Below are 25,497 nucleotides of genomic sequence, written 5' to 3'. Positions count from 1 at the left end.
ACGTATGTACGTGTGTATATATATATATACACACACACATAACCAAAAAGAAAAATGAAACCTGTTGCCATCGAGTTATAGTGACCCTGTAGGACAATTTTGAACTGCCTCATAGGGTTTCCAGGGCTGTAAATTTTTACAGAAGCAGACTTCCACATCTTTATCTTGTGGAGTGGCTAGTGAGTTCCAACCGCTGACCTTTTGGTTAGCAGCCGAGCACTTAACCACTGCACCACCAGGGCTCCTTCACACACACACACATATGTATATATAAAAGGAGACTGGAAGAAAAGATTTAATAGTCATTTTTCTGGGATTTCAGTGGTTTTGAATATCTTCTTTACTATTGTGTGTTTTCCCAAGCCTCCATATGGGCATGCTTATTGAAGCTTTTTTTGTCCCCTTCCTCTCTCTGTCTCTCCCTCTATTTCTGTCTCTGTCTCTCTAACATACAAGCACACACCTCACATACAATTTGATTGAGGAAATTGGGGAAATTTGGGATCTCTGCATATTCTTGCACCCACATTTTATTTTTGCATGGAAAATATAAAAGCCTATAGTGCAAAGGTCCAAAAGCAGCCATTGGGTTTGGAAATATCAGTGTAAGGACTGGCTTTAAAAAATCCATTGCCATTGAGTCAATTGTGACTCATAGTGACCCGATAGGACAGAGTAGAACTGCCCCATAGAGTTTCCAAGGAGCACCTACTGGATTTTAACTGCCGACCTTTTGGTTGGCAGCTGTAGCTCTTAACCACTATACCAGTAGGGGTTTCTAAGGACTAGCTTTAGAAAGCCAATATTGCTGATGGTCACAGCAACCTGGATTTTTGGGTCCTAATTTCAAAACCTGTATTCTATTTTTTGCCACATAGTGAATGTGTATTAATTTTTAGTTCAGAAAGAAATCATAGTTTCTATGTGCATAAAATATATTTTGATGCTTTAGGAAGGTCTTTGTGCCAAACTTGCAAATTTACAGCTAAATTTCAAAAGTCTAAAGCATATTTAGCAGAAAAGGCAAAGCCCATCTTTCTACCATTAGAAATAGACCTAAGAATCAGCTGCAGGCAGTCCCCAACTTACTGTGGGGTTCTGTTCCAACGACTCCATCATAAGTCAGTTCTGACGTAAATTGAATACCGAACACCTCTTTTTTTCCCATTATTATTGCCTTTTGTTATTAGTATCTTTATAAATCCAATCTTCGAACATCTACGAGTGAACATATGAGAATGATAACATTAGCAAATTATGCAATAGTACATAGTACCAACAATAAGATGTACAAAAAAAAAAAAATCCAAAAACAGCCATAAAGGTGGTTTTTTATTACTGGAATACATCATAAGTCAGGGACTACGTGTACTCCTTGAAGAGGTGACACACTAACTGTGACTGTGTGGAAGGAGCAAGGACCCCAGGTTGCTTGTCTTCAGGCCCCAATTAACGAGGCATCATTCTATGTGAGTTTAATACACCCACAATCATAATTACAAATCTTGACATTTAGATGCTCCCAAAGTCAACACCCATCCCAGCAGGGTTAGCCACATTATCACTAGTTAAGAATATGTAGAGCAATTAGAAGCTAAAAGAAAAGGTTAGCTCTACCAGTCAGATAGAGGGAGTTCAGCAGCCAAACCCACCTGCAGTTGCACTGTTAATTTTTTTAAATATCGGCTTTGAAGCCTTGTCACCCATGACAAGGAAGACTTGAGTCTAAATGGAATATTTAAGAGAAGTGGTTCCTCATCCATCAGTCAGGCTGCAGGCTGACCTTTCTATAGTCTCCACCAGTTGCTCAGCTGTCATGAAATGCTGGAGAAGGTAGAACATCAGCGGACCTGTCACAAGGTCAATCAGCCAGCACTCAGGCCGATTTGTTAAATGTGTCCATGCTAAAAAGTCTGTTCCCTAACCAGTCTGATAAAACATGGTACCAATTAATCAGCTAATTTTGAAGGAGTTGTGACCTTCCCCATATTTGTAGTCTGCTCACTGCTTTACCTGGCCTTGGGGTATGTAGGACCAGGAATAGGAGGCGACCTCAGGGACACGTGAAGCTGCCTGAAACTAGTGTTTTAGGCTGCCAAGGTGACAGGCCAGGGGACAGGTGTGCCCACTGCACCTGCCTCAGGCCTGTACTGACCTATTTTAGTTAGTGTTCTGTGTGTTTTGCAAAACCTGGAGATACAGTGCAAGAAAGCAAAAGGCATTCTCTTTGAAAATGTTAATGATGTAGTAAGATCCCATTGTTTTTTCTCTCAATCTATGAATTCTTTATATGTCTTTAGAAGGTGGTGACTTTGTCATCATTCTCTGTAGAGGTTTATTATGTGTGAGCTGTTGGATTGTTTTAAAAGTAGAAAGGTTTTTTTTTTTTTTCCTTTTTCTTTTACAGAATAGGCTGCTCTATTTGTAGCCAAGTCTCATACATTAAAATACTTGTCAAAATAAATGAATAGTATGTTTGTTATATTCATGACTTAAAATCACATTTGATTGCTTACTCATTAATCCACAAAATTAAGCAATACACCCTGGATTGCAGTCATTAGTACAAATAAGCAGGGTTCTTCTAGCAGTCAGATGCAATGGAGAGTGCTGTTTACTGTGTTTGTTTCAAAACTACGTATGTTAATGTACAAATTAGTTTACAACTTCAAAAGAGTTCTTCTGGAAGAGAATCAAATACATAGATATAGCCCACCAGGAAGCAGGGTTGGGATCAGAATTTACTAAGTAGATTTCAAATGCAGAAATCATAAACTCTATTTTGAACTGAACCTTAAGGGTAGGACAGAAGCTATTTTGCTGTGTCTAGGAGTAATAGAGGTAACATTTATTTCTAATTGGATGGAAAATCAGGGCACAGGGAGATAGGAGCCACATAAAAGTGTAGACATCATATAACAGAGGCTTTGCTCTCCCTTTGGGGTATAGCAGAAAACTTAGATTGCTCTTTTACCTGACCCCCCTCTATGTGCCAAGCATTATACTAGGAGCTTAGAATATAAAGTCTCTTGTACCTCAGTTCTCTCATCTATAAAATGGGGATAATAGTATTTATCTCATAGGGTTTCTTGTGAGTATGAAATAAAATATTAGCACTTAGAACAGTTCCTGGCACATAGTAAGGGGCTGTGTAAGTATTTGTTAAATGTGTGTGTGTGTGTGTACCTACGTATATGTGTGTGTGCGATCCTTGATTTCAGGTAGCTTATGGTTTATTTGTGAAGAGAGACAGTTAAACCAAAGGTTCGTGCCTTGCGACAGGTGATGGTGCAGCATCGCTGGAGAGCCTGGCAAAGGGCCCAGTGTGGGAGATTGAGTTTATTTTGAAAGTTACAAGAATATAATGATTGTAAGCTGGAGCAAGACCATGATCAGATCTGTATTTTGGAAAGACCACTTGGCAATAGTGTTGTGGGTAAATATCGGGCAGCCTGGCAGCTGGAAGCCAACTGAGGCCCTTGAATGTGCTCCTGCAGTCAGGAGGGTCTGGCCAAGGCAGAGCTACATATAGTTGTGATGGGGATAATCCTTGCCGAGAGAAATCACCCTTAGGTTCCAGTAAACTGTTGCCTTCAAGGATCTATCAACATATCCCCTGGGTGGGTGTGGCAGCACTGTGGTTTGGTTTCGAGATTTCCAGCCAGGGCATTTCTGAGGCAATTTTAGCATTGGTTTCATTAGAGAATAGACATTGAGAAATAGAAAAATAAAACTGAGCCTGTTAAATAACATTGAGTGTAGATATTACAAGGATTATAAATGTAGGTGGTGGTGGTGTTAGTTGCCTTCAGGCTGAATTGGATTCATGGAGAGCCCTTGTGACAGAGTAGAACTGCCCCACAGGATTTTCTAGGCTGTAATCTTTACAGGGACAAATTGCCAGGGCTTTCTCCCATAGAACCGCTGGGTGGGTTCTAATGCCAACCTTTCAGTTAGCAGCCGAGTACTTAACCGTCGTGCTACCAGGTCTTCTTATAAATGTAAGTAGTGCTTTATAATTTAAAAAATATATTCTCTTATGCTGCTTTATGTCATCTAATATTAGGTACAACCTGCTGCTGTCGAGTAGATTCCGACCCGTAGTGACCCTAGAGTACAGAGTAGAATTCCCCGTAGGGTTTCCGAGGAGTGCCTGGTAGCTTTGAACTGCTGACCTTCTGGTTAGTAGCTGTAACTCTTAACCACTATGTCACCAGGGTTTCTAATATTGGATATAGGTGCTCCAAATAGAATATTCTTTTTAAAATGCACATTAGATGTGTGTAATTTATAACTTGAAGAAAGTAATTTGTGTTTGTGCCATGCGCCTGTGCATTTTAAAACATCCCAAATTGCTTTGTGTCTGTTTCCAATAATATGCACCCTCCCAAGACCTTCCCAGCCCCTTGTAATTGAATAAGAACTGAGGAGCCATCTAGTGATAAATATGCTGTGTAAATGGCAGACAAAGCTATGCAGTGGATTGGGATCATCTTTAAGAGTTTTCCAAACAATTTAACCCAAGTATCTCCATCTTGCACTTGCTTGAATGTCTGTTGCTTTTAATATATGCAATTTAGGGGCAGGAAGAATATTATGACTGACAAGGCAGGTATATTGAGTTTCTAAAGTTTCAGAAACTTGTGTTACTCTGACAATGCTCAACCTTCCCTCTGCTTCAGCATTTGTTTGCTTTTACTATTGCTGCCCTTCAGGGCCCCCTAGAATGAGGACTTTGTGGCAGCCATCTGACCCCTATAGGCCTCTGTGCCCCGCTACAGCTATGAGTGGTGAAGGACCCAGAGGAAAGGTCTCCCCAGGCTTCCCTTGTATACATTAGGGATGAGTTATGAATGCCGTTTAATAAATGGTGAGCTGTCGTTACTAAGTAAAGAATGTAACAAAAACAACCCTAGATTCTCTCAAATTTGTCAAGTAGTAATGCCTAATCTTGGAAATTTTAATTTAAATCAGTCAGAGGAAAAATGTGATTCCATATAAAATGTGTTTAATATATATTTGGCTTCTCAGGAACCTACCACATAATTAAAGGAGGTAGAAATATTTTTGGCTGAAATCTGAATGGATTTTTTTAAACAGATATTTTTTGTTTGTTATAACGAGGCAATTTAGGCAGCTGCCTCTTTAAATGTGATGGGGCTAAATAGAGTTCTTAGTAGAATTGAATACTAAGTCATGTTTTTTTCTTTAGAATGAAGCTGAAAGTTGTAAGGTTTATAAAGGTCCTTATTAGGGATTTTTAGTTTGAGGAGGAAATGAAAATTGGTTTTATCTTATTACGGAACGTCAGTTGAACTGAGAATCAGAGCTTTTACCTACTTGCTATGAAGATGCTAGATCTGATGCTAGCATCTGACGAAGATGCTAATGTGAGTCTGCTAATTTTTAAAATCCGGATTAAACCTCTAGCTAGCTGTCAAAGATCCAGTGAAGGAAGAGAACCTATTTTGAAACCTTTTTTTAAAGTGGCATAAAATTAGCTCACAAAGCCGATTGTTATTTAGTTACAAGCAGATGCGTGCACTTAAGTGAAATTCTGCAGTGTTTCACTCTGTTCCCAAAGGCGATAATGTGTTTTCCTCTACTTGTGAAATTGTTGTAATTTCACAGTCTTACTTAGATTTAATTGTGTTTATTAAGATTTGAGACAAATGATTCCAATTTTATTTTGTGAGATACTATTTTTTTTTTGTTTTGTCTTTTAATTTTACTACCTGCTTGTTGGTAACATAGAATGTGTACAAAACAGTAAAAAAATTATAATACATTGTTAAGTTTAACAATTTAACCCAAAGAAGCCAATATGGCAAATAAGACTTTCTTAGTAGTACATTAGTTCACTTGATGTGTAATTAAAATAGAACCTCATATTTCTCAGTGTAATTATGAATCCAGAATGATACTTTTGTAAGTATAGTTTATTAGGTTCTATGGACATTTGGATTGTCCTTCTTCATCCTCATATAGGCTAAAAATAAGAGCATCAGATTATAAACAAACAAAAACTCTGGCTATAAAAGTGACAGAATGCTCTAGCTTGAAAAGAAAGTAACCCACATCATGCATATTGAGGGATCCTGAAATAAATGCACTTTGTGGTAGTTATTGTTAAAAATATTTACTTGTCAGCGTAGAAGCAAAAGGGATTGTTACGTTGCCTCTAGCTGAGGTAGCAACAGAACAGACAGCACAAGCCGTGTATTGCAAGATGGAAGAGCAGCGCTGCACGTCTAGGGGTTCTGTGTTCTCCTGTGATGAAGAGCAAGAGTAAGAGAAAAACAAAAATTACCTATTTGATGTGTTTGATCTCTCTACTTTCTCTGTTCTTCTGTCAACCCTGTGATGCAGAGATTAAAGAGAAGCAACAAAGTAAAAGCAGAACAGGGACAAACAAGTCAAGTGGGACTCAGCCTGGAAGCCAGGGAATATTAGCTATGGTAGGAAAAAGAATTAACATTTAACCTGCCGTTGTGTACCAGGCTCTGTGCTAGGCACTTAAGCATGTTAGAGATGTTATCAAGGAAATTAGTATTCCACCTGCACCCCATTCACCCCTCAGTGCGCATGTGCACACGTACACACATACATACACCATTACTAGTGATATTGGTGGTAATGCCTTATCGTTCAAGTATCAGAACAAATATATCCCTTGAAGGTTTATCGGTGGTGTGAAATTGCGGAGAACGCTTGGCTGTTTTGATCAGGTCTGTAATTCAGACTCAGAGATACTGCCCATTATCCAAAGTTCTTTTACTACTTTTTGAGCTTTTATTTTTGTTGTTGTTGACGTTTTTATTATTTCGACCTTGACAAGGTTGAGAATGAGAAAAAGATCAAAATACCCTTTAAAATAAGTTTTCTGGATGGTTTGTTTTCTAGTAGAAACCTCATTCATTTCAGATGTTCCTTCCAGGTGCCCTTGAGGAGGGCGGGGATACCTTGAGGAGGATACTTGGACTTATCTAATCTTCGAATTGGAAATACTGTTAGCAAAGGTAATTGAGATCTAGTTATTGAAAATGATCACTATATACCACATTAATGTATTGGTGCAAATGGCTAAGCGCTCGGCTGGTAACTGAAAGCTCTGTGAGAGAAAGACGTGAGGATCTGCTTCCTTAATGATTAAAAAACAAACCCGTTGCTGTCAAGTCAGTTCCAACTCATAGTGACCCTATAGGACAGAGTAGAACTGCCCCATAGAGTTTCCAAGGAGCGCCTGGTGGACTCAAACTGCCAACCTTTTTATTAACAACCATAGCACTGAACCATTATGCCACCAGGGTTTGCCCTGAATAATTATACCCAAGAAAACCTTATGGAGCAGTTCTCTTCTGTGACATGGGGTCGTTATGAGTTGAAATCAACTCGATGGCATATCACTACAAAAACAATTTATAAGACAGGTGTGTTCCTGAGAAAAGCACTTCACTTTGACTTCTCAAACAGAGCTATGAAAAGCATAAATGACACATTCTTCCTGGTGCCTTTATTTTATTGGTGATTAGAGAGAAAATCTTTTTTAAATTAACACAAGCACACAAAGCTGGTAAAGTATAGAATGTAAAATTTTCATAAATTTGCTAAATAAACTTGGGGACTTCAATTTTGAGTTTGTTGTTAGTTGCTGTCAAGTCAGTTCTGACTCATAGTGACCCTGTAGGACAGACAGAGTAGAACTGCTCCATAGGGTTTCCAAGGAGCAGCTGGTGGATTTGAACTGCTGACCTACTCCATCCCAAGGCTCCAATTTTGAGCTTATGGCATGCTATTTGGACTATGCCTCCAATTGCCCTGGAGGTTTTTTCATCTCAGTCATCGGGGTACTTTGGGGGAGACATTGAGAAGCTTCTTACTAGATAAATTAAAGCTGATTATTGGGAGAAATGGGGGTGAGGAGGTGTCTGAGACCACCCTGTTAAGCCTGCCCACCTCTGCATCTGCCTGCCATCCTTGCTGCAACACTTTCCCTCATTTCAGAGACCAAATAAGTAGCTTCTCTCTTTTGAAAATGTGCCTGAAGAGAAAGAGTAGATGCATAATCCCCACTCTAGGAGCATGATGTGGGTAGACTCGGTTTCCCCCAATTTTGGATAGAAAATGAGGAATTTCTCCCCTGTAGTAACAGAAGCAAAAGCAACGATAATGATGATGACGCTTTGAGCACCTTATGGGTACATATTGGTCATTTATACTCATTCTCTTTTTAAAAAGATTTAATTGGAATGTTTATTATAAAAACACATGAAAATTCTAGATATTTTGTTGCTACATTAGGTTTTACTGTCTGTTTTACCTCATATTTTGCTAATTTTTTCAATAAATATAGAGCACCAATTATGTCATATTCACTGATCTAAGCGTTGCATGTACAGTAATCAACAAAGTAGACAAAAATCAGTGTTTTCTTGGAGGATACATTCTAGTGGTTTGGGGATAGGGATGGATTACCCAATAAGCAAGGTAGGCACGGATTCATTTGTGCTTTGTATTGATTTGTAGTGCACAATTTCATCTATTTATTCAAAGATGAGGTGAAACCCATGTGAAATTGTGCACTACAGATTAGTAAGTAAACAAAATTCAGCCTGTGCATACCTTGTTTAAGCCTGTATATACTTTGCTTATTGGTTAGTTAGCTCCTAGTTGGGAAGACAGACAATAAGACATATAAGAAAATGTAACATATAGGGAGCAACATTTCTATAAAGAAAAAGAGGAAGGGAAGTATAGGGAGATGTAATTTAGACCTTGTGGATAGGGAAAGCCAGACATTTGAGTAAAGATCTGAAGGATAGAGGACACAAGCCTGGTGGGCATCTGGTGGAAGACTCTTTCAGGCAGAGAGAACAGTAAATGCTAAGACACTGAGGCAGAAAAGAAGATAATGTAGCTGGATAGAGTCCTGAGAATAAGGGAGAGAACAGTTATAAACTGAGGCCAAAAATGAAATTTGGAGCCAGTGAATACATAGGTCATCATGGGTGTACCCAAAGTGAGTTAGCAGACATTACATGGTTCTGGTCAGAGGCAGCATGCTCCCTGAGTGGTATAAATGGTTAAGCACTCAGCTACTAACCAAAAGGTTGGTGGTTCAAACTCAGCCATAGGCACCTCTTCCTGGCGATCTGCTTTCAAAAGATCGCAGCCACTGAAAACCTTATGAAGCACGGTTCTGCTCTGACATACATGGGGTCGCCATGAGTCAGAATGGGCTAAAGGGCAACTGGTGGTCAGAGAAGAGACATTATCTGACTGATGTTTTCGCAAGATTTTTCTGGCTTTTGTGTTGAGAAGAGATTGGAAAGGAGCATGAATGGAAACAGGTGACCAGTCAGGGAATTGTTGTAGTATGTTACTATGTTAGCTGGGTCCAAAGTGGTGGTGAGAAGTGGTCAAAACCTGGTTATATTTTGATAATTGTTGACAAATTGAATGTGTGTTGGGGAGGGGATAGAGAAAGTGACCTCAGGGTTACTATAAGATTTTTGGTTTGAGCAACTGGAAGAATAGATTGCCATTAATTGAGATACAAAAAGTTGTGGAAAGAGTTTTGAAAGATCAGTTTCTCAGTTTTGGACATGTTAGGTTAGGCAGTAAACTACATGAACCTGGGGTTCAGGAAAAGGGTTTGGGTTGGAGATTTAAGTTTGGGATTTATTGGCATAGAGATCGTATGTAAGCCATAAAACAGATGAGATCCCCCAAGCAAAATTATATTCTCTTAATATTTTTGGAGATAGAATCCAGGAGATGAGGAGGAATAAATAAAAGGAAACCTAATGGAGGACCAGAGAGTTAACAAAAACTCCAATAGAGGGTGGTGTCCTGGGAGGCAAGTGAAGAAAGTATTTCAAGCAGAAGACAGTAATCCACTCTGTTCTAAGATCAGGACAAAGAAGTAACCTTGAATTTAGCAATCTGGAGATTGTTGTTGACCTTGATGAGGGATGAGAAGCTGACGAGAGTGGATTCAGTAAAAGAGGAAGGGGGAGACGTTGGGAACTGCTAGGGTAGACAGCTCCTTCAAGGAGTTGTGTTTTCGAGGAAAAGTGAGAAATAGGGTTGGGACCTAGAAAGGTAAGTGGGCTCTGAGACTTTTTTTTTTTTTTTCAAATGAGAGTATTAATAGTGTATTTGTAGATTGATTTTCCTGTTTGTATCTAGGGATTAAATTCCTAAATGCTGACAGAGATCTGTGGGGACAGAAATTTGATTGGAAGTAAAGGCTGTATGAACAGGTTATGGTGGATCCTGGGGTCTTTGGGAAATGTCAGTGCTGCATGGAATGACATGAGAATACTGGCATCACAGAAAGAGAACAGAAGGGGCACCAGAAGATGGATAAGGGCAGCAGAAGAAGAAAGCATCCAAATCAAATATTGCCCATGTGCATTTTGCATAGGATTAGGTTACTGCAGCCCCTAATTTGTTAGTGATCAATCTTCCACATGCCACAGAAGTTTACTGTAGGTGAAACATTAAAAAAAAATTTTAATAAAATTCCTTTTTTTATGTCCATTTTATATCAGTGGGAAAGGTACTTTTGAATGAGTTTAAAGGCAGCAAGGCCGTTTACAATTACTGAACACTATGAAAATTTTTTTTTTTTATGAAAACCAGCATGCCTTCTGTTAAGGGACTTACATGGTGGTTTATATTAGTTAATGCATCTCTGTAACACTGCATGCCAGATCCTCTGTTACTCAGTAATATAAGTAGTATAATAAATTAAGTCATCTGGTTAAAAGGGACCTACCACATGTGATTTAAATGAATTATTAATGTTGAAACAATTTTAGTTTCTGTTATTTGTATAAGTTAAGATGAAGATGGAACGGAGAGAGTCTCTTATCAGCTGGTCTGGATGGGATCAGTGACTTTGTTTGGGTACCATAGATTCAGGAGCTGACCCTCTTCTGTTTAGGTACCAGTATAGTTCCTTTACCTGGTTGACTGGCATATTAAATGAACATAGCTAATATATGTTAGAATTTACCAATATACAACATCAAGATTGTAATGACACAAACAGTGATGAATATGAAATTTCCACTATGTTTAATAAATCGATTTGCTTCCTTTTCAGCATTTAAAGTGTTAAACTCTTCTTTTTTGGTCAGATGATTACAAAGATGAAGGTCTACTGATTATTTTTATACTGGAATAATCTTTCATTATTAATCTATTTAAGTCTGATCTCAAATCAGTTCATTAGTACTACCAATTAAAAGTAGAAAATGTTATACACTCAATTTCAAGAATTAAAAATAATATCTTGGGAGTAGCATTTCTTTCCTGTGGTAAGAGAATTGTTGGATTTTCCAATTAAAGAAGTTTCCATACTGAAAATGAATAGTCAATTATGAAAATTATTTTTCAGTAGCCAATTTGCATATCCCTAATTGTATTCATTTCTTTTGAAAGATTGAACTTGGAATTAATGATGTTTTTATGGGTTATACTTACACTTGTGTTATTAATACTATTGCCAACAAGGTTCCTTCCCCTACGAATGTGTCCCTTTCCAGAATAAATGTTTCATTCATAAGTAGGTTTGTTTTATTTAATGAATGAAAAATATCTAAAGATTTTCTAGCAGATCTCAAATTTGCACACAGGACACTTTGTTAGATTGATGGTATGATCCCTGAGTTGTGTTTTGCACTCACATTTGAACTTTTACATATTAGCTGATGATAGACATTTTGAGGTACTCTATGATGGTATGATGGTAGGATCTGCTGGCCAAAAATGCAATGTCAGAGCGTTGCCCTCATTTTTTTTTTAATACAGAAGTGTTGGTACAATTACTGAATATTTTATCATATTTGCCTTTATTTTTATGAAACAATGACTTGAGAATGGAAAAGTAAAAGTTTTTATATTAATGATAAGAAGCATAGGTCTCATGAAATAAAATTGAGATGACAATGGGAATAATTTGGTTAAAAGTGCTGATCTTTATCCTCATTGGACTTAGCATTCATTGTATTTAAAACTGTTGACGCTGAGTCAATCATGAAGGAAAAGGAAAATTCATATACAGATATGGGGTATCTATGTATACAATGTAAATAAGTAATATGTATATATGCACACATATATATATTGCCTATAAATGTCTGTATGTACATATTTATGGTTATGTCCAGAAGGACAGATATAATTAGGGATGTTATGATGTTTTTTAGCTCTCTGAGACAGGAATGTCCCCTTATAACTAGCACATCTATTGTTCCAACTTTTGTATATTCATCTTTCATTTTGGGGAATACTCTTAAAATAGATATTGAAGCCCTTTATGCATATTGGAGAAGGTGGTGAGGGGAGGAGGCAGCCATTTCATTCCTTTAAGAGAATTTGCCAGAATTGGTTCTCTGTTTCAGAAGTAGACAAAATAAACAAACCATTAATTATTTCCCAGCCACAGTGATTTTAGAGTTTAGATAATGTTATTGAAGAGTTAAGAACGGTGGCACAGTAACATTAAAGTTTTAAGTTTTATGAGGCCGTTTTCTTTAAAACCACATAAAGATCAACATCAACTCAATACCGTGTTTGTGTGATATGCATGTCCTACAAAGTAATTAGTATTGGTGGATTTGTTTGTAGCTGATTGCTGTGTTTGACGAACAAGAACCACTTCACAAGATTGAGAGCCCCAGTGGAAACCTGGCAGATCGGCAGAGCCCAGATGCTTTTGAGACGGAAATGGCTGCCCAACTGGCTGCTTTTAAACCAGTTGGTGGGGAAATAGAAGTAACCCCTTCTGCTCTGAAATCAGGTACCTGTATATTTAGTGTATGTTTTTCACCTGGCTGAAAATGATCATCTTGCTGACTATGTATTGCTTATACTTTATGTATGACTTTTACCCTATTGATACCTTTCTTTAAGAAAAATCTAGGTTCTCTTTTTTTTTTTTCCTCTAAATTAGTTTTTTATATAGCTTTTTGCAGCTGCTGATGCTAACAGGTAAGTAGATGGGAGTTTTTCCTTGAACTGAAGGCGAATCTCAGCTTTATGCCCTTGAAGTAACACAGTGGAGAAGTTGACTCTAAATAATGAGGCTCACCTGTATCCTGTGAGGCTCACTTAAAAAAAAAAAAAAAATTCCCTGAGAAAATCATTTGGGAGAAGCTAAGGGTTATAAGGAATCCATATTAGAAATAAAGGTCACTTTCTGTTCTTAGCCACCTTCTTTTTCTCCCCAAACTGTATATCTCAGTGTTTGCAGAAAACATTTTAAAATCATTTTTGAAATCCTTTCTTGCCGATTTATTCAAACAAGAACAACCACCCAGTAATTTTTTTCAGGTTTCTTTTGGTTATATTTGTTTTGAAGGTGTTGGTAGAAAGAAAAAATAAACATTCTTCTTCGGTTTCAGTCAATTTACAACTCCAAGAAGAATAACACATCAGTTTTTGGTGATACCTCTCTGAGATAAATTTATATCAGTCTAACAGCATGAAATGTTTGGAAACCCACTAGTATATTGATACTTAAAACAGTTTTTTATTCTTGTTGAATATATACACAGCATTTTGAGACTTCTTCTAAGCACCTATTATAGGTTACTTCTCCAAGCTAGAAACAAAAAAGCTATTTCCACTTTGCAAAGGGAATCTTATTCTTTTTTAAATCAAAGCATGTACTTAAAATCATAAAGTGCATAGTAATAGTTTTTCCCGTTTGAAATAAAATGCATGTTGTAAAGTGACTTGTATGTCTCACTACATTGACATATCCATATTTTGTACTAATTTTCTGAAAAGCATCTGTAGTGCCCCTTCTAAAATAAACCAAATGGAAAATTAATGACCTGTAGTCTTCGTGACTTTCCTCCATCTTTAGTAAACCAAGCTAGTGGAGCAGTCTACTGGAACACGGATGTTGGCGGGCTTTGTGTCAGCGTCTCTTCATCTGCAGCAAGGTTTGTGGCTTCACCAGCCTTACAACCCTGTCGTTCATTTGCATAATGGATGCCTTTTTAGCCATTATGCAAATGGTATGAGAGGAAAATTAGGCAATAAGGGAATATGAAAGGGGAAATTGTTCTTGCTTGTTTTAATATTCTATTTATAAGCAAGTACTGCGGTCTTCAAAAGACTGAACCACAGGGTACCCCTCTGCCTGGGAGTTTGTTTTCACCTTTCTCTTATTTTCCTTCTCAGGGAAAAAAGTTAGTTTTTTTTCAGCTTTTCATTATTTCTTTTGTTGAGCTATTTGAGAAATATATATAGTAATGTTGACTGAAGAAAGAAAAGTAAGCTGAGGTTCCCTCTTCTTTGAAAGTGGACTTTCCATTTCTTCAATACTGATTTTTGGTAAGGCAGAGAAGCAGAGGCATAAAAAAATATTTATGAAATGGTGACGACACTTCAGGCACTGAGCTCAAGGCAGTGCTGCCAAGGTACCCAGTACTCCAAATCTGTTACTCGTAATAACTCATTTGAGCCTTCTAATACTTAATTAGTTGGGTTTTATTATTCTCCTCATTTAAGAGATGAGAAGACAGGCACAGAGAAGTTATGTAACTCACCCGAAATCACACTGCTATCATGTGACAGAGCCAGAATTTGAATGCTTGCTGACACGGCGTTAGTAACTATTTTGCTTCACTGCTGGTCATATACTATTGGTAAAAGAATACATAGCTACCACTTTCCTGCAGGTTATTTTGTGAATATATATATAAACCATGAAAATACTAGATGAATCCCAGCTCACAAATCCCATTTTCATCTAGGATCATAGGTCAAATGATGAGATTAGTTATCTGTCACTTTTAGGTGGCAAACTTTGTCTTCTGGCCTGAAACCATAGTATCATCTCCAGTTCCTCCTTCTTCCCCCTCCCCCTACTTTCTTTCTGTCTATTCTTCCTCCCCTGTGTCCACTGATACTGGAGCAGGCTGGAGCTTTATCATCAATCAGACTAGTGTGGAGGCCTCAAACTGACCTTTTCTTTGCAGTGCCTGCTTTCTCCAAGCCCTGCTGCTGCCAGAGCTGCTTTTCTAAATCACAAATCTGATTATGTTCCCTCCCTGCTTAACAACCTCCAATGGCTCCCCATTGCCCCTAGGACCATGTCCAAACTCATTAGCAAGGGATGCAGGTGGTTCCTCTGAAGAGCTGGAGGAATTTGGGCAGGGCGGGTTGAGGAAAAATCTTCCCTTACCCACCCGTGTGGTTCTATCAGAGTGAGTAATTTTCATATCTGAAGCTTTAAAAAGGGGAGAAAAAAACATATTTATTGGATCTCTTAGATTAAAAATAAAACAAAGTTAAAGAAGGAAGCAAAGGGACTAGCTTCAGTTTCTACCCATTCCGCTGTCCCATGGTGTGATCATAGGCTAGGCATTTGCTGTCATGATGAATGGCTGTGGTTGGCAGAAAATGTGATGCTAGTGACTCTTCTGAGTGTGAACTTGTTGTGCTGTCAGGCCCACCCTGAGATCCCATTTGGGTGAAGGGCGGGAGGGTGGTCAGGGGAAGAGCAGGGTTTATGTTCCAGCAATCTCTCGTAACAGGGTGCGTTTAAAATGCCGGATACAGCAGCCCCAGCCCTTCACCTCTGTTCCCTACTGAACTCCTATAGAACCACTGGAACTGGTTTACTTCACACTGGGCTCATTCCATCAGGCTGGTGCGGCAGAAGCAGGGCTGAATTCTCACTTGGTGAAGGTTTACTCACCTTTTAAGTCTTAAGACCCACTCAAGGAAATGGGAAATTTAATTACCCATCAGTTTACAAGCTTATCTTACTAAAGGGGACAATTTAACAAATACTAGAAATCAAAACATTTTTATGATCAGGTCATATTGATCTTCAAAAATGTCTCTTTTATTGTCATTTGTTTTACCGATATCTACTATAAAAATATATTCAATGTTTAGTATAATGTTTTTATCTCTTTTTCTAACCCAAGATGATCATCAACAATATATTATTATATTAAACAAATTTCTCTGCTTATAACTATCATGAGGTTGGCGCCGCCTATTCTTTTATCCTCAAGATGAAATACTCATAACAGAATAAGCAGAAAGTTTATATTTATAGTCCTCTCCGCACACCTTTGTTGCTGACCACTCTTCCACAGTCACCTTAACCTGCAGCCACCTTGAGCCACTTGCCGTTCCCCAGATTCCCTACCTTCTTCCAAGTGTACATACTGTTTTCTTCCCCTGGCTTACCTTCTGGACTCTTTTCTGCTTGGTGAAGGTTAATTCCTCTTTTATGTCCAAGCTCAAATATGCCCTTGTTTGTGAAGCCCTGTCCAGATCTTCTAGATAGAATTAGAAGTCATTCCATCCTCTGTCTTCCTTTGTCACATTTTAAATATCCTGCGATGGACCCTGACACGTTTTAGTAATCTGTGCACGGATCTGTCTTTCCATTTAGACTGTGGTAACCACACTTTAGTCTCCTCCGTCTCCTCCAAATCTGCTATATGGTAGTTGGAACACAGCAGGTGTACAATAAATGCAATTCCTAATTATTCATCCAACAATGAAGAGTTACAAAGATGAATAGATTTTATACCAACCTAAAGTGGTTCATAGTTTCGTGCCCTATAAACTAATGGGGTATACTTTTTTTAATTTGTAGGAAGAATTTTAAATCAAGTGAGTAACCACATAGTTCCAGTTTCATCCATCTGAATTATTTCTACCATTTATTTTCTAATGGATTTTTTAATGTAATGCTAAATGACTAAGTCCTGACTCAGCCCTAACTAGCAAATCATTCTAACACTTCAAGATTCTTTGTTTCTGAAATTGGCTAGTGCTTTTTACCATGTAGCCTGGAGATTGCTAACCTAAGAGACTATTAAAAAGAAGAGACATGGTGGCAGAGACACTGAGTGGAATATCAAAGGGCCATATTCAGAATCCATTTGAACTTTAGAATTCAGATTTTATGATTCTGAACGTATTTTGGTCTTTCAATGTTTGTTTCTAGTTTTTACTAAGTAACATTTATGGAGCACTTAATAAGTCCTAGGAGTCCCCCCTACCCAAAACCCATTGCTTTCAAATTGATTCTGCCTGGGCGGTGCAAATGATTGACTACTAACTGAAAATTTGGTGGTTGTAGCCTATCCATAAAAAAATAGGCGCCTTGAAAAAAAAGACTGCTGGTCAACAATTACTTTAAGTCAAAGATGAGAATGTAAGGGAAAAGGGAAACTAGATTAATGGAAATAGAGCAACCAGAATGGAGATAATGAGAATATTCACACATTGTGAAGAATGTAACCAATGGCACTGAAGAGTTTGTGTAGAAATAGTTAAGTGGAAACCTAAACTGCTGTCTAAACCTTTACAGAAGAGACAAGAAACTATTATTAAAAAGAAAAGAAGGAAAGTCCTGACAATCTGCTTCTAAAATGTCACAGCCTTGAAAACCCTTCGGAGTTCAGTTCTACTACACATTGGGTCACCATGAGTCAGAATCAACTCCAGGGCATTTGTTTTTTTTCTGTGTGTGTGATAGGATCTAGGCACTATTCTAATCCGTTTATGCTCACTGTCAGGGCAAAGAGGATTGGTTATACCAGCAGTGAAGAAAAGAGTGCAGAAAGCTGTTGAGTAAGCAACGAGAATTTCCAGTGCTTTTAAGAAATCCTATAGCAGAGAAAGCCACCCCAACTTGAAAGAACTGTTAACACCCCTCAGAATTGTAAAATGCTGGTCTAGAACTATACAGTTCCATAGAATTTCATGAGTAGCAAGTATGTAGGCAATTAACATTATTTTACAAGTGAGCAAATAAAAGCTTAGAATTTTTTTTCTGATGCAAATGGCTAGTTGGTTAAAGAACTAGAATTGGAACCTGTGTCTCTTGGTTTCTAACCAAAAGGTCTCTTGGTTTCTAGTACAGTGATCTTTCAACCACTCTATGGTATTTGATGAATTAAGTGTAGGTTTCAATTACTTATGTCTTTTTTTTTTTTTTTTAATAATACGGATGAAAAAATAGCACCCCATATTCTTTTGGAATTGAGATAAGAGTATAAATTAGTAAATAGATTCTATGAATAGCTACAAATAAAAATCTAACGAGGGAATAAAGACCAGAAAATAAGGTGAAGAAAATTTTTTTCAAATCCTCCTGTAAGTTTCAGAAATGAATTTGCTTCTGTCTCATCGTGTGTGTGTGTGTGTGTGTGTTTGGGTGAAAGTTACACTAAAACTGATCTGTTCTTGGTGATTTTTTTTTTCCTATAATGTGGATATTTTTGTACCTTTTTTGATATCTCAAGTATTTTCACATAGAACTTTCTGTAAATAGTGAGAACAGTGATTTTGAAGTTCGGAAGAATGAGAGCCCTTTAGTCTTCCTCTAACTGATCCCTATATTGCTTTTATGATCATTCATACCTGACCACCTACTGTTCCCCCAAAAGAGATTATGAGGTCATTGTCCAAGGCTGGGCCAATTTTTGCCCCTACTGAGAACCACCAATAGTCAGCTGGTCCCAGATCCTACATTTATTTTATGTAGCTGTGTGCCCTAGACAAGTCATTTAACCTTTTTTTTTTTAAATCAGGACCACAATTTTCGAAACAAAACTTAAGTCACGACACATTTTGGGGTTCAGTAGGGCTGAATATCCTGAACCAAGACTATCCAGGTGACTCCCTGACATACGACCACCGTATCTCAGTGGGCTTATTTCTAGGTGGTTTCCTCACCTAGAAATAAGCCCATCCTGTTCTAATAGCCTGTGCATGTCCCAGGAGGATCTCACTAATACCAAGCTGAGGTAGGCTCGCACTCCATGCCCCTGTCAGTTTACCTCCCAGAACCCCAATTAATTAGTGGTTTTATTTTGTCCCTTTTGATAATTTGTCTCAATATTCTTCTTGACTGAAATGTGCAATTTTGAGTTTAGGCTTCCTTGAGAAAATATTTCTTTAGTCATAATTAACTTAGCAATGTAATTGAAACAACATTCCAGGATAAAAAGTAAACCTTGCTGCTGCCCCTCTTGTGATCCACATTACCTAGATATAAAGCAAGCTGATTAAAGTTTGGAGTTGAAACGGTATTAGCTTTATTCTCCTCTTGTGTGTTAAACTTTGAAGATGAGCTACTTTTCTGTTTGAAAGTGATTCTTGTTTTTGAAAGCTGAAAGGTGCCTCAGATGCTTTATTGTTTCCATGTGTGTTTGTGCTGCTTCAAAACTGAAGTGGAAATTATAATTGTGTGTTTGTTATGATATAATTATTTTCAAAACATTGAATTCTCTTTATTTTCAGTAGTTCTCAGAAAATATGGCATAGCCATAGATTATTGTTGGAAATTGTTACCGTTTTCTATCTGATTTTGACTAATTCACTCCATGAAGGAGACATATGGGAACGTTTTTCTGAATTTTTAAAGAAACCAAATCCCTTTATGGCAGTGATCTTCAGGAAAAAAATAAAGCAGGGGGAAGTTTATTCCTTTAATTAGACTGCAGTGTGTAAGTAGCTGCTGTGCCCATAATGTGAGTTTAAGTATTGGCATCTGATCCTAGACAAACACACTCACACCACACACATAGCAAAACTAAAGCTTGGGTTGGGTTGTGCTTCTGACAGAGGCTTTGAATTCTGACTGCAAAGCACGCACTCGTGAGGGTTTCTTGTTGCTGGAAGATCTCTGCTGTGAAACCCAGAGCTGAAATTACCAGGGAGCTAGAGTCATTTGCTTGGTTCCGGGTGGGTAGGGTCATTTGCTTGGATGGATCCACAAGTCATAATTTGGTCATTGAATTTCATCCTGTTTGTTTCTTGTTGAGGCTGATTATTCAAAAGTTAGCAGCTATAGAATAGTTTTCTTTCTTTTCTTTTTTTCTTCCCTGAGAGCCTGATATTTTTTTCCCATGTAGGCTTAGATGAATGATGTTGTAATTAGCTATGGTAACCTTGCTAGGCTATCATCAATCAGTCATAGCCATATAGTCAACAGAGTGTGTGCATGCTTTCTGGTATGACAGTAACTAAATCAGGAACTAAGGAGGTGACAGCATTTCTGACCCCTTTGGCACCATTCTTCTTTGGCTCCTGTTATTTTTTATTTTTGCTTTTGTTTTCAGAGTAGGTGAAAAGTTGCTTTAGGGGAAAAAAGTCAGGTTATACATTGAATAGTTAATTTTTCTTTTTAATAGTTTGTAAAAGGGCCTGAGGTTCTTGATTAAATAAAAGAATAAAATCAATGCCTAAATACAGGTAGATCCTAACAAATATTAAAAATTACACAGCAGTAATTTTGGTTCGTATGGGATGAAGTACAAATGTGAATGATATTTTAAATGTGCAGTTTTAAATATGCTGGCATTGACTCCTCTGAGCAATTGTAGACAAATGGTTGATTCCACAGACAAGTGATCAGTTCATACCATTTTATAAAAATAACATGGTGAGTTCTACGTGAAACTGTTATATATTCTTTTAAATGAGATATTATTTATTGTATTTTATAATGTCAAAATTAAGAACAACCAAAAAGTGACCGCTATCCTATCCAAACTTCTGTTTTCATTTTCCCATTCACCTAACCTTTGTATTTCAGTCTTATTTTAATTTTTTTTTTCTACATGCTCTGTCCTCCTTTTGCCTCTTCTTTAATTTTGTGTAGTAGGTCTAGTGGCTAAAGTTAGTACCTAAATTGATACTAAGTTGGTTGGACTCTAATCGAAACTTATTAAAGGCAATTTACATTTAACCATGCAACTAAAAATATAAGGTTGTATGTAAAAACCAAGCTTTCCTTCTTTTTCTTTTTTCAGCTGTATTTTTTAAGATGATTATGTGACCTCTAAAAAAACAGAGTTCACCATCTCCCCTTTGGCCCCTTCCTGGTGCTAGACCCACACTGAGACGAAGTCTGCAGATCCTCTAATAAACAAACGGAAGGAAAGGTCACCTTGCCCATTGTTCACTTGGTGTTAGACCCCTGGGTCTTTAAGCCTCTTTTGCAGATTGCTTTTAATAGTAAGACCACTGAAGCCATGTTTGCAGAGGCCTAGTCCCTACGTAGTGAAAATATTCTCAGCGATGCTGTCATATTCAGCTCCTTATACTTCCCTGGATCGTTGATAAAATGATTTGAGGTTTGTCCTTTTAATAAAGGAAAGAAAGGGAAGAAAAACCATACACAGAGACACACATACTCCAGTGTCTTACTGCTCCCTTTCCTACCTGCCATTATAGCCTCTGTTTTTCATTTTTTTACCTGTTCCCCCAAACTCTTTCTCTGTTCAGGTACACAGCCAAGAAGAGTTGCTCTCCGTGCTCTAAATATAGACATGCCTTCTACAAAGTATTTTAATTAACGTCTCTTTATTAACAAATTCTTAAAGGTATGATTCTAATTTTTATACGTATAAATCTTGGTGGCCATAAAACTGATTTCATTTCTCATATATTCTAATTACACCTAAAGAAATTACTTATAATAATGATGCTGATTTTTTTTTTTGCAATTTGAAGTTCAGAGATTGCTAAAAATTCAATATATGTGAAAGCCTCTTTTTACGCTGACAACTTAACTGCAATGTTTAACCTTTGTTTTGTTTTCCTGTGTGTATGTTTGTATCTGTATGTACTTTTTTTTTTTCTTTTCCCTGCCCATCTGGGCAGGGAAAAAAAAAAACCCACTAATTTAATTATTTACAGATGATCCATCTTAAGGACAAGTCACTCAGAGTTGGACACGCTTTTATGACTGGCTCAGGATTTTCTCATTTGCTTTATCAGATAAAGCCTTATGATGAATTATGTCCCAATATACATGCATTTGGTTATTTCCTTTTTCTGTACCCTCTTTGAAATTTTACTAAGATTTTGATTTGGCCCAAGTAAAGCAAGAAATACTGCCACAGCTTGATCTGGTCATTCTCACATTCCAAAGTGATAAGGAAAGGTGACAGCATTTGCTTAGTAATTGCCGTAAGAATCGATATCTCCCTTTGTTTGCCTCTCCCTTTTTTTTTGAATGTTTACCAGATAAAAGAAGACCTGCCAGATACCACCACCACACCCTGTCAATGTGTTTTGGAAACAATACATCCATCATATGGCACACAGAAAATGGAGCTCATTCCCTTTATTCGTTAGCTTAGTGGAAACATCTTAATCATATCAGAAAATACAGGTAACCCCATAAAAACGTTGGAGTATATTCTGATTATAGTTCCTTATAGATATTAGACATTCTCTGTTAAACTCTTCAAACTCCTTTACAGATGGAAGAGATTTGAGACTTTGTTTTTTCCTGTGGGCAGAATTAGACTAAAGGAAATTATGTGGTGTATCTTGCTTGTTTTCTTTTTGTTTATATAGAAGACTTGGCTGTGGTTAACTTAATGCATGTATGTGGAATATGGCCTGATCAAGGAGAACAGGCAAATAGGCTTTTTGCCTTACCACAACCTTCTTAAAATCATAACACGTGCACTTGATGTTTTACAGTAATATTGACTAAAATAAGCCATTCTTCCAGTGTTCATATATCTTGAAACTGTTGATAAGAATGATACTTCTCTATCCTTTTGTACTACTTGTGAAAAAATAATGTGGATAATAGCAAGCTGAATGGCCTGTGTCATCTGGCCATGTGATGTGATGATCAATTAAACTCTCCTTGTGTTTTTAAAACAAACAGGCTTTCTACCCTAGAGATCTGAAAGCATGAGGCAAACTTCTTATTTTAGTCACAGTTCAGGAATAAAGTCCTTTGATCTCACAACTTTAGTTCGGTGGTACAGTTAAATGCCCTGATAGCAGAAAAGATCAGTATTTGTGCAGCTGACATCTGCTCTTTTAAGATGATTGGTCTTAAGGATATAACCTCGGATATCAGTATATCTGGTGTCGATGCTAGAGAAAATTTTAGCATGCCTGTCACTGATTTCAGTTAATCAATAATTATTCATTTGGGCCCAGTATAAGGAAAGTATTATGCTAGGCAACCAGAGAAGTATAAAATAACACAAGTCATGAACTCATTACCAAGCAGCTTGCAATCTAGCTGCCTTAAAATAAATTCCTAGAATGAAGAACACCAAAGACATGAGGAAAATGCTAGCCCAAGAAACAAAAAGGGCCACATAAACCAGAGACTCCATCAGCCTCAGGCCGGAGAACTAGATAGTGCCCAGGTACCAACAACACTGCACTGACAAGGAACACAACAGAGAGTCTCTGATGGAGCAGGAGAAAAGTGGGGTTTAGAACTCAAATCCTAGTAACAAGATCAGACTTAATGGTCTGATTGAGACTTGAGGAACCCCAGAAGATGTGGTCCGGTCCCTGGACCGGTCTCTGTTAACCCCAAACTAAAACTATTCCCGAAGCCAACTCTTCAAAGATTTGACTGGACTGTAAGACATAAAATGTTACTGGTGAAGAGTATGCTTCTTAGTTCAAGTAGATACATGAGACTAAATGGGCAGCTCCTGTCCAGAGGGGAGATAAGAGGGCAGAAAGAGACAAGAGCTGGCTGAATAAACACGGGAAATCTGGAGTGGAAAGGAGGAGTGTGCTGAAATAGAAATAGCAACTAGGGTCACATAACAATGTGTGTATAAATTTTTGTATGAGAAACTACCTTGAGCTGTAAGCTTTCACTTAAAGCACAATAAGGAAAAAATAAATAAATTCCTAGGTGAGTCTCTTAATGTGGTTAGGATTCCATTTTTATAATTTACAACTGTTTTTATGATAATACATAGCATGCAATTACAAAATTTTAGAGTTGAAAAAGACCATACCTCATAAGTTAATTTGTTGTTGTTGTTAGTTGCAATTGAGCCAATTCTGACTTATGGTGGCCCCATGTGTGCAGAGTAGAACTGCCTTATAGGGTTTTCAGGGCTGTGGACTTTTGGAAGCGGATTGCCAGGCCTGTCTTTTGAGGTGCCTCTGGGTGGGTTTGAACTGCCAACCTTTTTGCTAGTAGTTGCATGCTTAACCATTTGTACCACCCAGGGACTCCCTTAAATTAATTTAGATAAGCACACATGCTTGATATATGTCCATTAGTCATGTGTAAGGTCTCTCCATAGCTTGGTTGATTGTTTTTTATTTAGGTCTTCACTTAATGGAGAGGTGCATGAAAATAGTAAGACTTAAAGTTTTGAGGCTATAAGTGATTCCGTAGCCTTCATTGACTCTTAGCTTTGACAGCGTTACTTTTATCTTCTATAAGCAATAAGTAGGACCCCAAGTACTACTGCCCAAACTTGATTTCTGAGGATCTAACATGCAGATAAGGAGCCCTGGTGGTACAATGGTTAAGCTCTTGTCTGTTAACCAAAAGGTGTTTTGAACCCATCAGAGATTTCATGGGAGAAAAGACCTGGCAATCTGCTGCTATAGGGATTTCAGCCTGGGAAACCCTATAGACCGGTTCTATTCTCTTCTATAGGGTTGCTATGCATCAGAATCAATTCAACAGCAAACAACAACAGCATTCTAATGGTTCACTATTTATCTCTCCATCCATCAATCCTTCCCCCTAAAGATACTCCAGTCAAATGTGCTCTTTTAATTCAGGTAATTAAATTGGAGACCAGACTTTTACCCTGGTGATTCAGTGCATCCACTGCTTAGAACAATTTGTTTTGTCTAGACATGAGGTAGATGTCAGTGACCTGCTCCTTGGTTCCTTTTCACTAAGCACCACACACATTCTTACTTAGACCTCTGAAGGTGACCTTTTCTTTTCCAAAGCTGCAGAGTATATCTTAACCTATTTTACCTACATAATACATACAGTTTAGGAAGGTTCTATTTTCAATCCCTCTATTCCCTAGACTCAAAACACCATCTTCCAATTGAGTGTCAAGCTTGTATAAACATGACCATCCTGTATAAGACCTCCTCTACATCATGGGGTGGATTGTGAAGGAGCAGCTTGACCATCTTAGAAGACTTCTTTAGAGTAGTTAGGGAATGAGTTTTGTGGGGTTCCCCCACCTTCCAGGCCAATCATTACCTTCTTGAAAACCTTTCTCAGAATTTCTTTTCTTTAAAAGACCTTCAGTGACTGCCTTATAGCCTTTTTTTTTTAAAAAAAATGTGTTTAGTATTTATTTGGTAGTTGGTGCAGACTTAAGACGATAAATCTCTGTCTTTACACTGAGGTGAAAAGTGATGTGAGGTTAGGCAAAAATCTGTCTATCATTCATATTATCTTAAGAATATGTTCTTCGAAATAGTACAAAACTTATCTGACCATAAGGCCATAAAAGTATAAATCAATAACAGAAAATGCTGGGAAAAGAAATCATATACCTGGAAACTGAACAATGCCCTGCTCAAAAAAGACTGGATTAAAGAAAACATTAAGGATGGAATAAAGACATTCATAGAATCCAATGAGAATGAAAACACTTCCTATCAGAATCTTTGGGACACAGCGAAAGCAGTGCTCAGAGGTCAATTTATATTAATAAATGTACACATACA

The 25,497-nt window shown here is 37.6% G+C and overlaps 1 protein-coding gene across 4 annotated transcripts in view; it reads left to right on the top strand.

The window, feature by feature from the left end:
• Window positions 1-25,497, top strand: part of PARD3B (par-3 family cell polarity regulator beta) — a 1,162,629-nt gene that overhangs the window by 454,600 nt on the left and 682,532 nt on the right. For all 4 annotated transcript variants that reach the window (XM_003406115.3, XM_003406117.3, XM_003406114.3 and 1 more), the window contains exon 3: window positions 12,640-12,811. In XM_003406115.3, coding sequence (XP_003406163.2) covers window positions 12,640-12,811 — 172 coding nt within the window. The remainder of the gene's footprint in view (window positions 1-12,639; window positions 12,812-25,497) is intronic.

Source organism: Loxodonta africana, chromosome 6 (assembly GCF_030014295.1).
Source record: "Loxodonta africana isolate mLoxAfr1 chromosome 6, mLoxAfr1.hap2, whole genome shotgun sequence".
Classification (NCBI taxonomy): Eukaryota; Metazoa; Chordata; class Mammalia; order Proboscidea; family Elephantidae; genus Loxodonta; species Loxodonta africana.
This window is presented reverse-complemented; position numbering and strand designations above follow the sequence as displayed.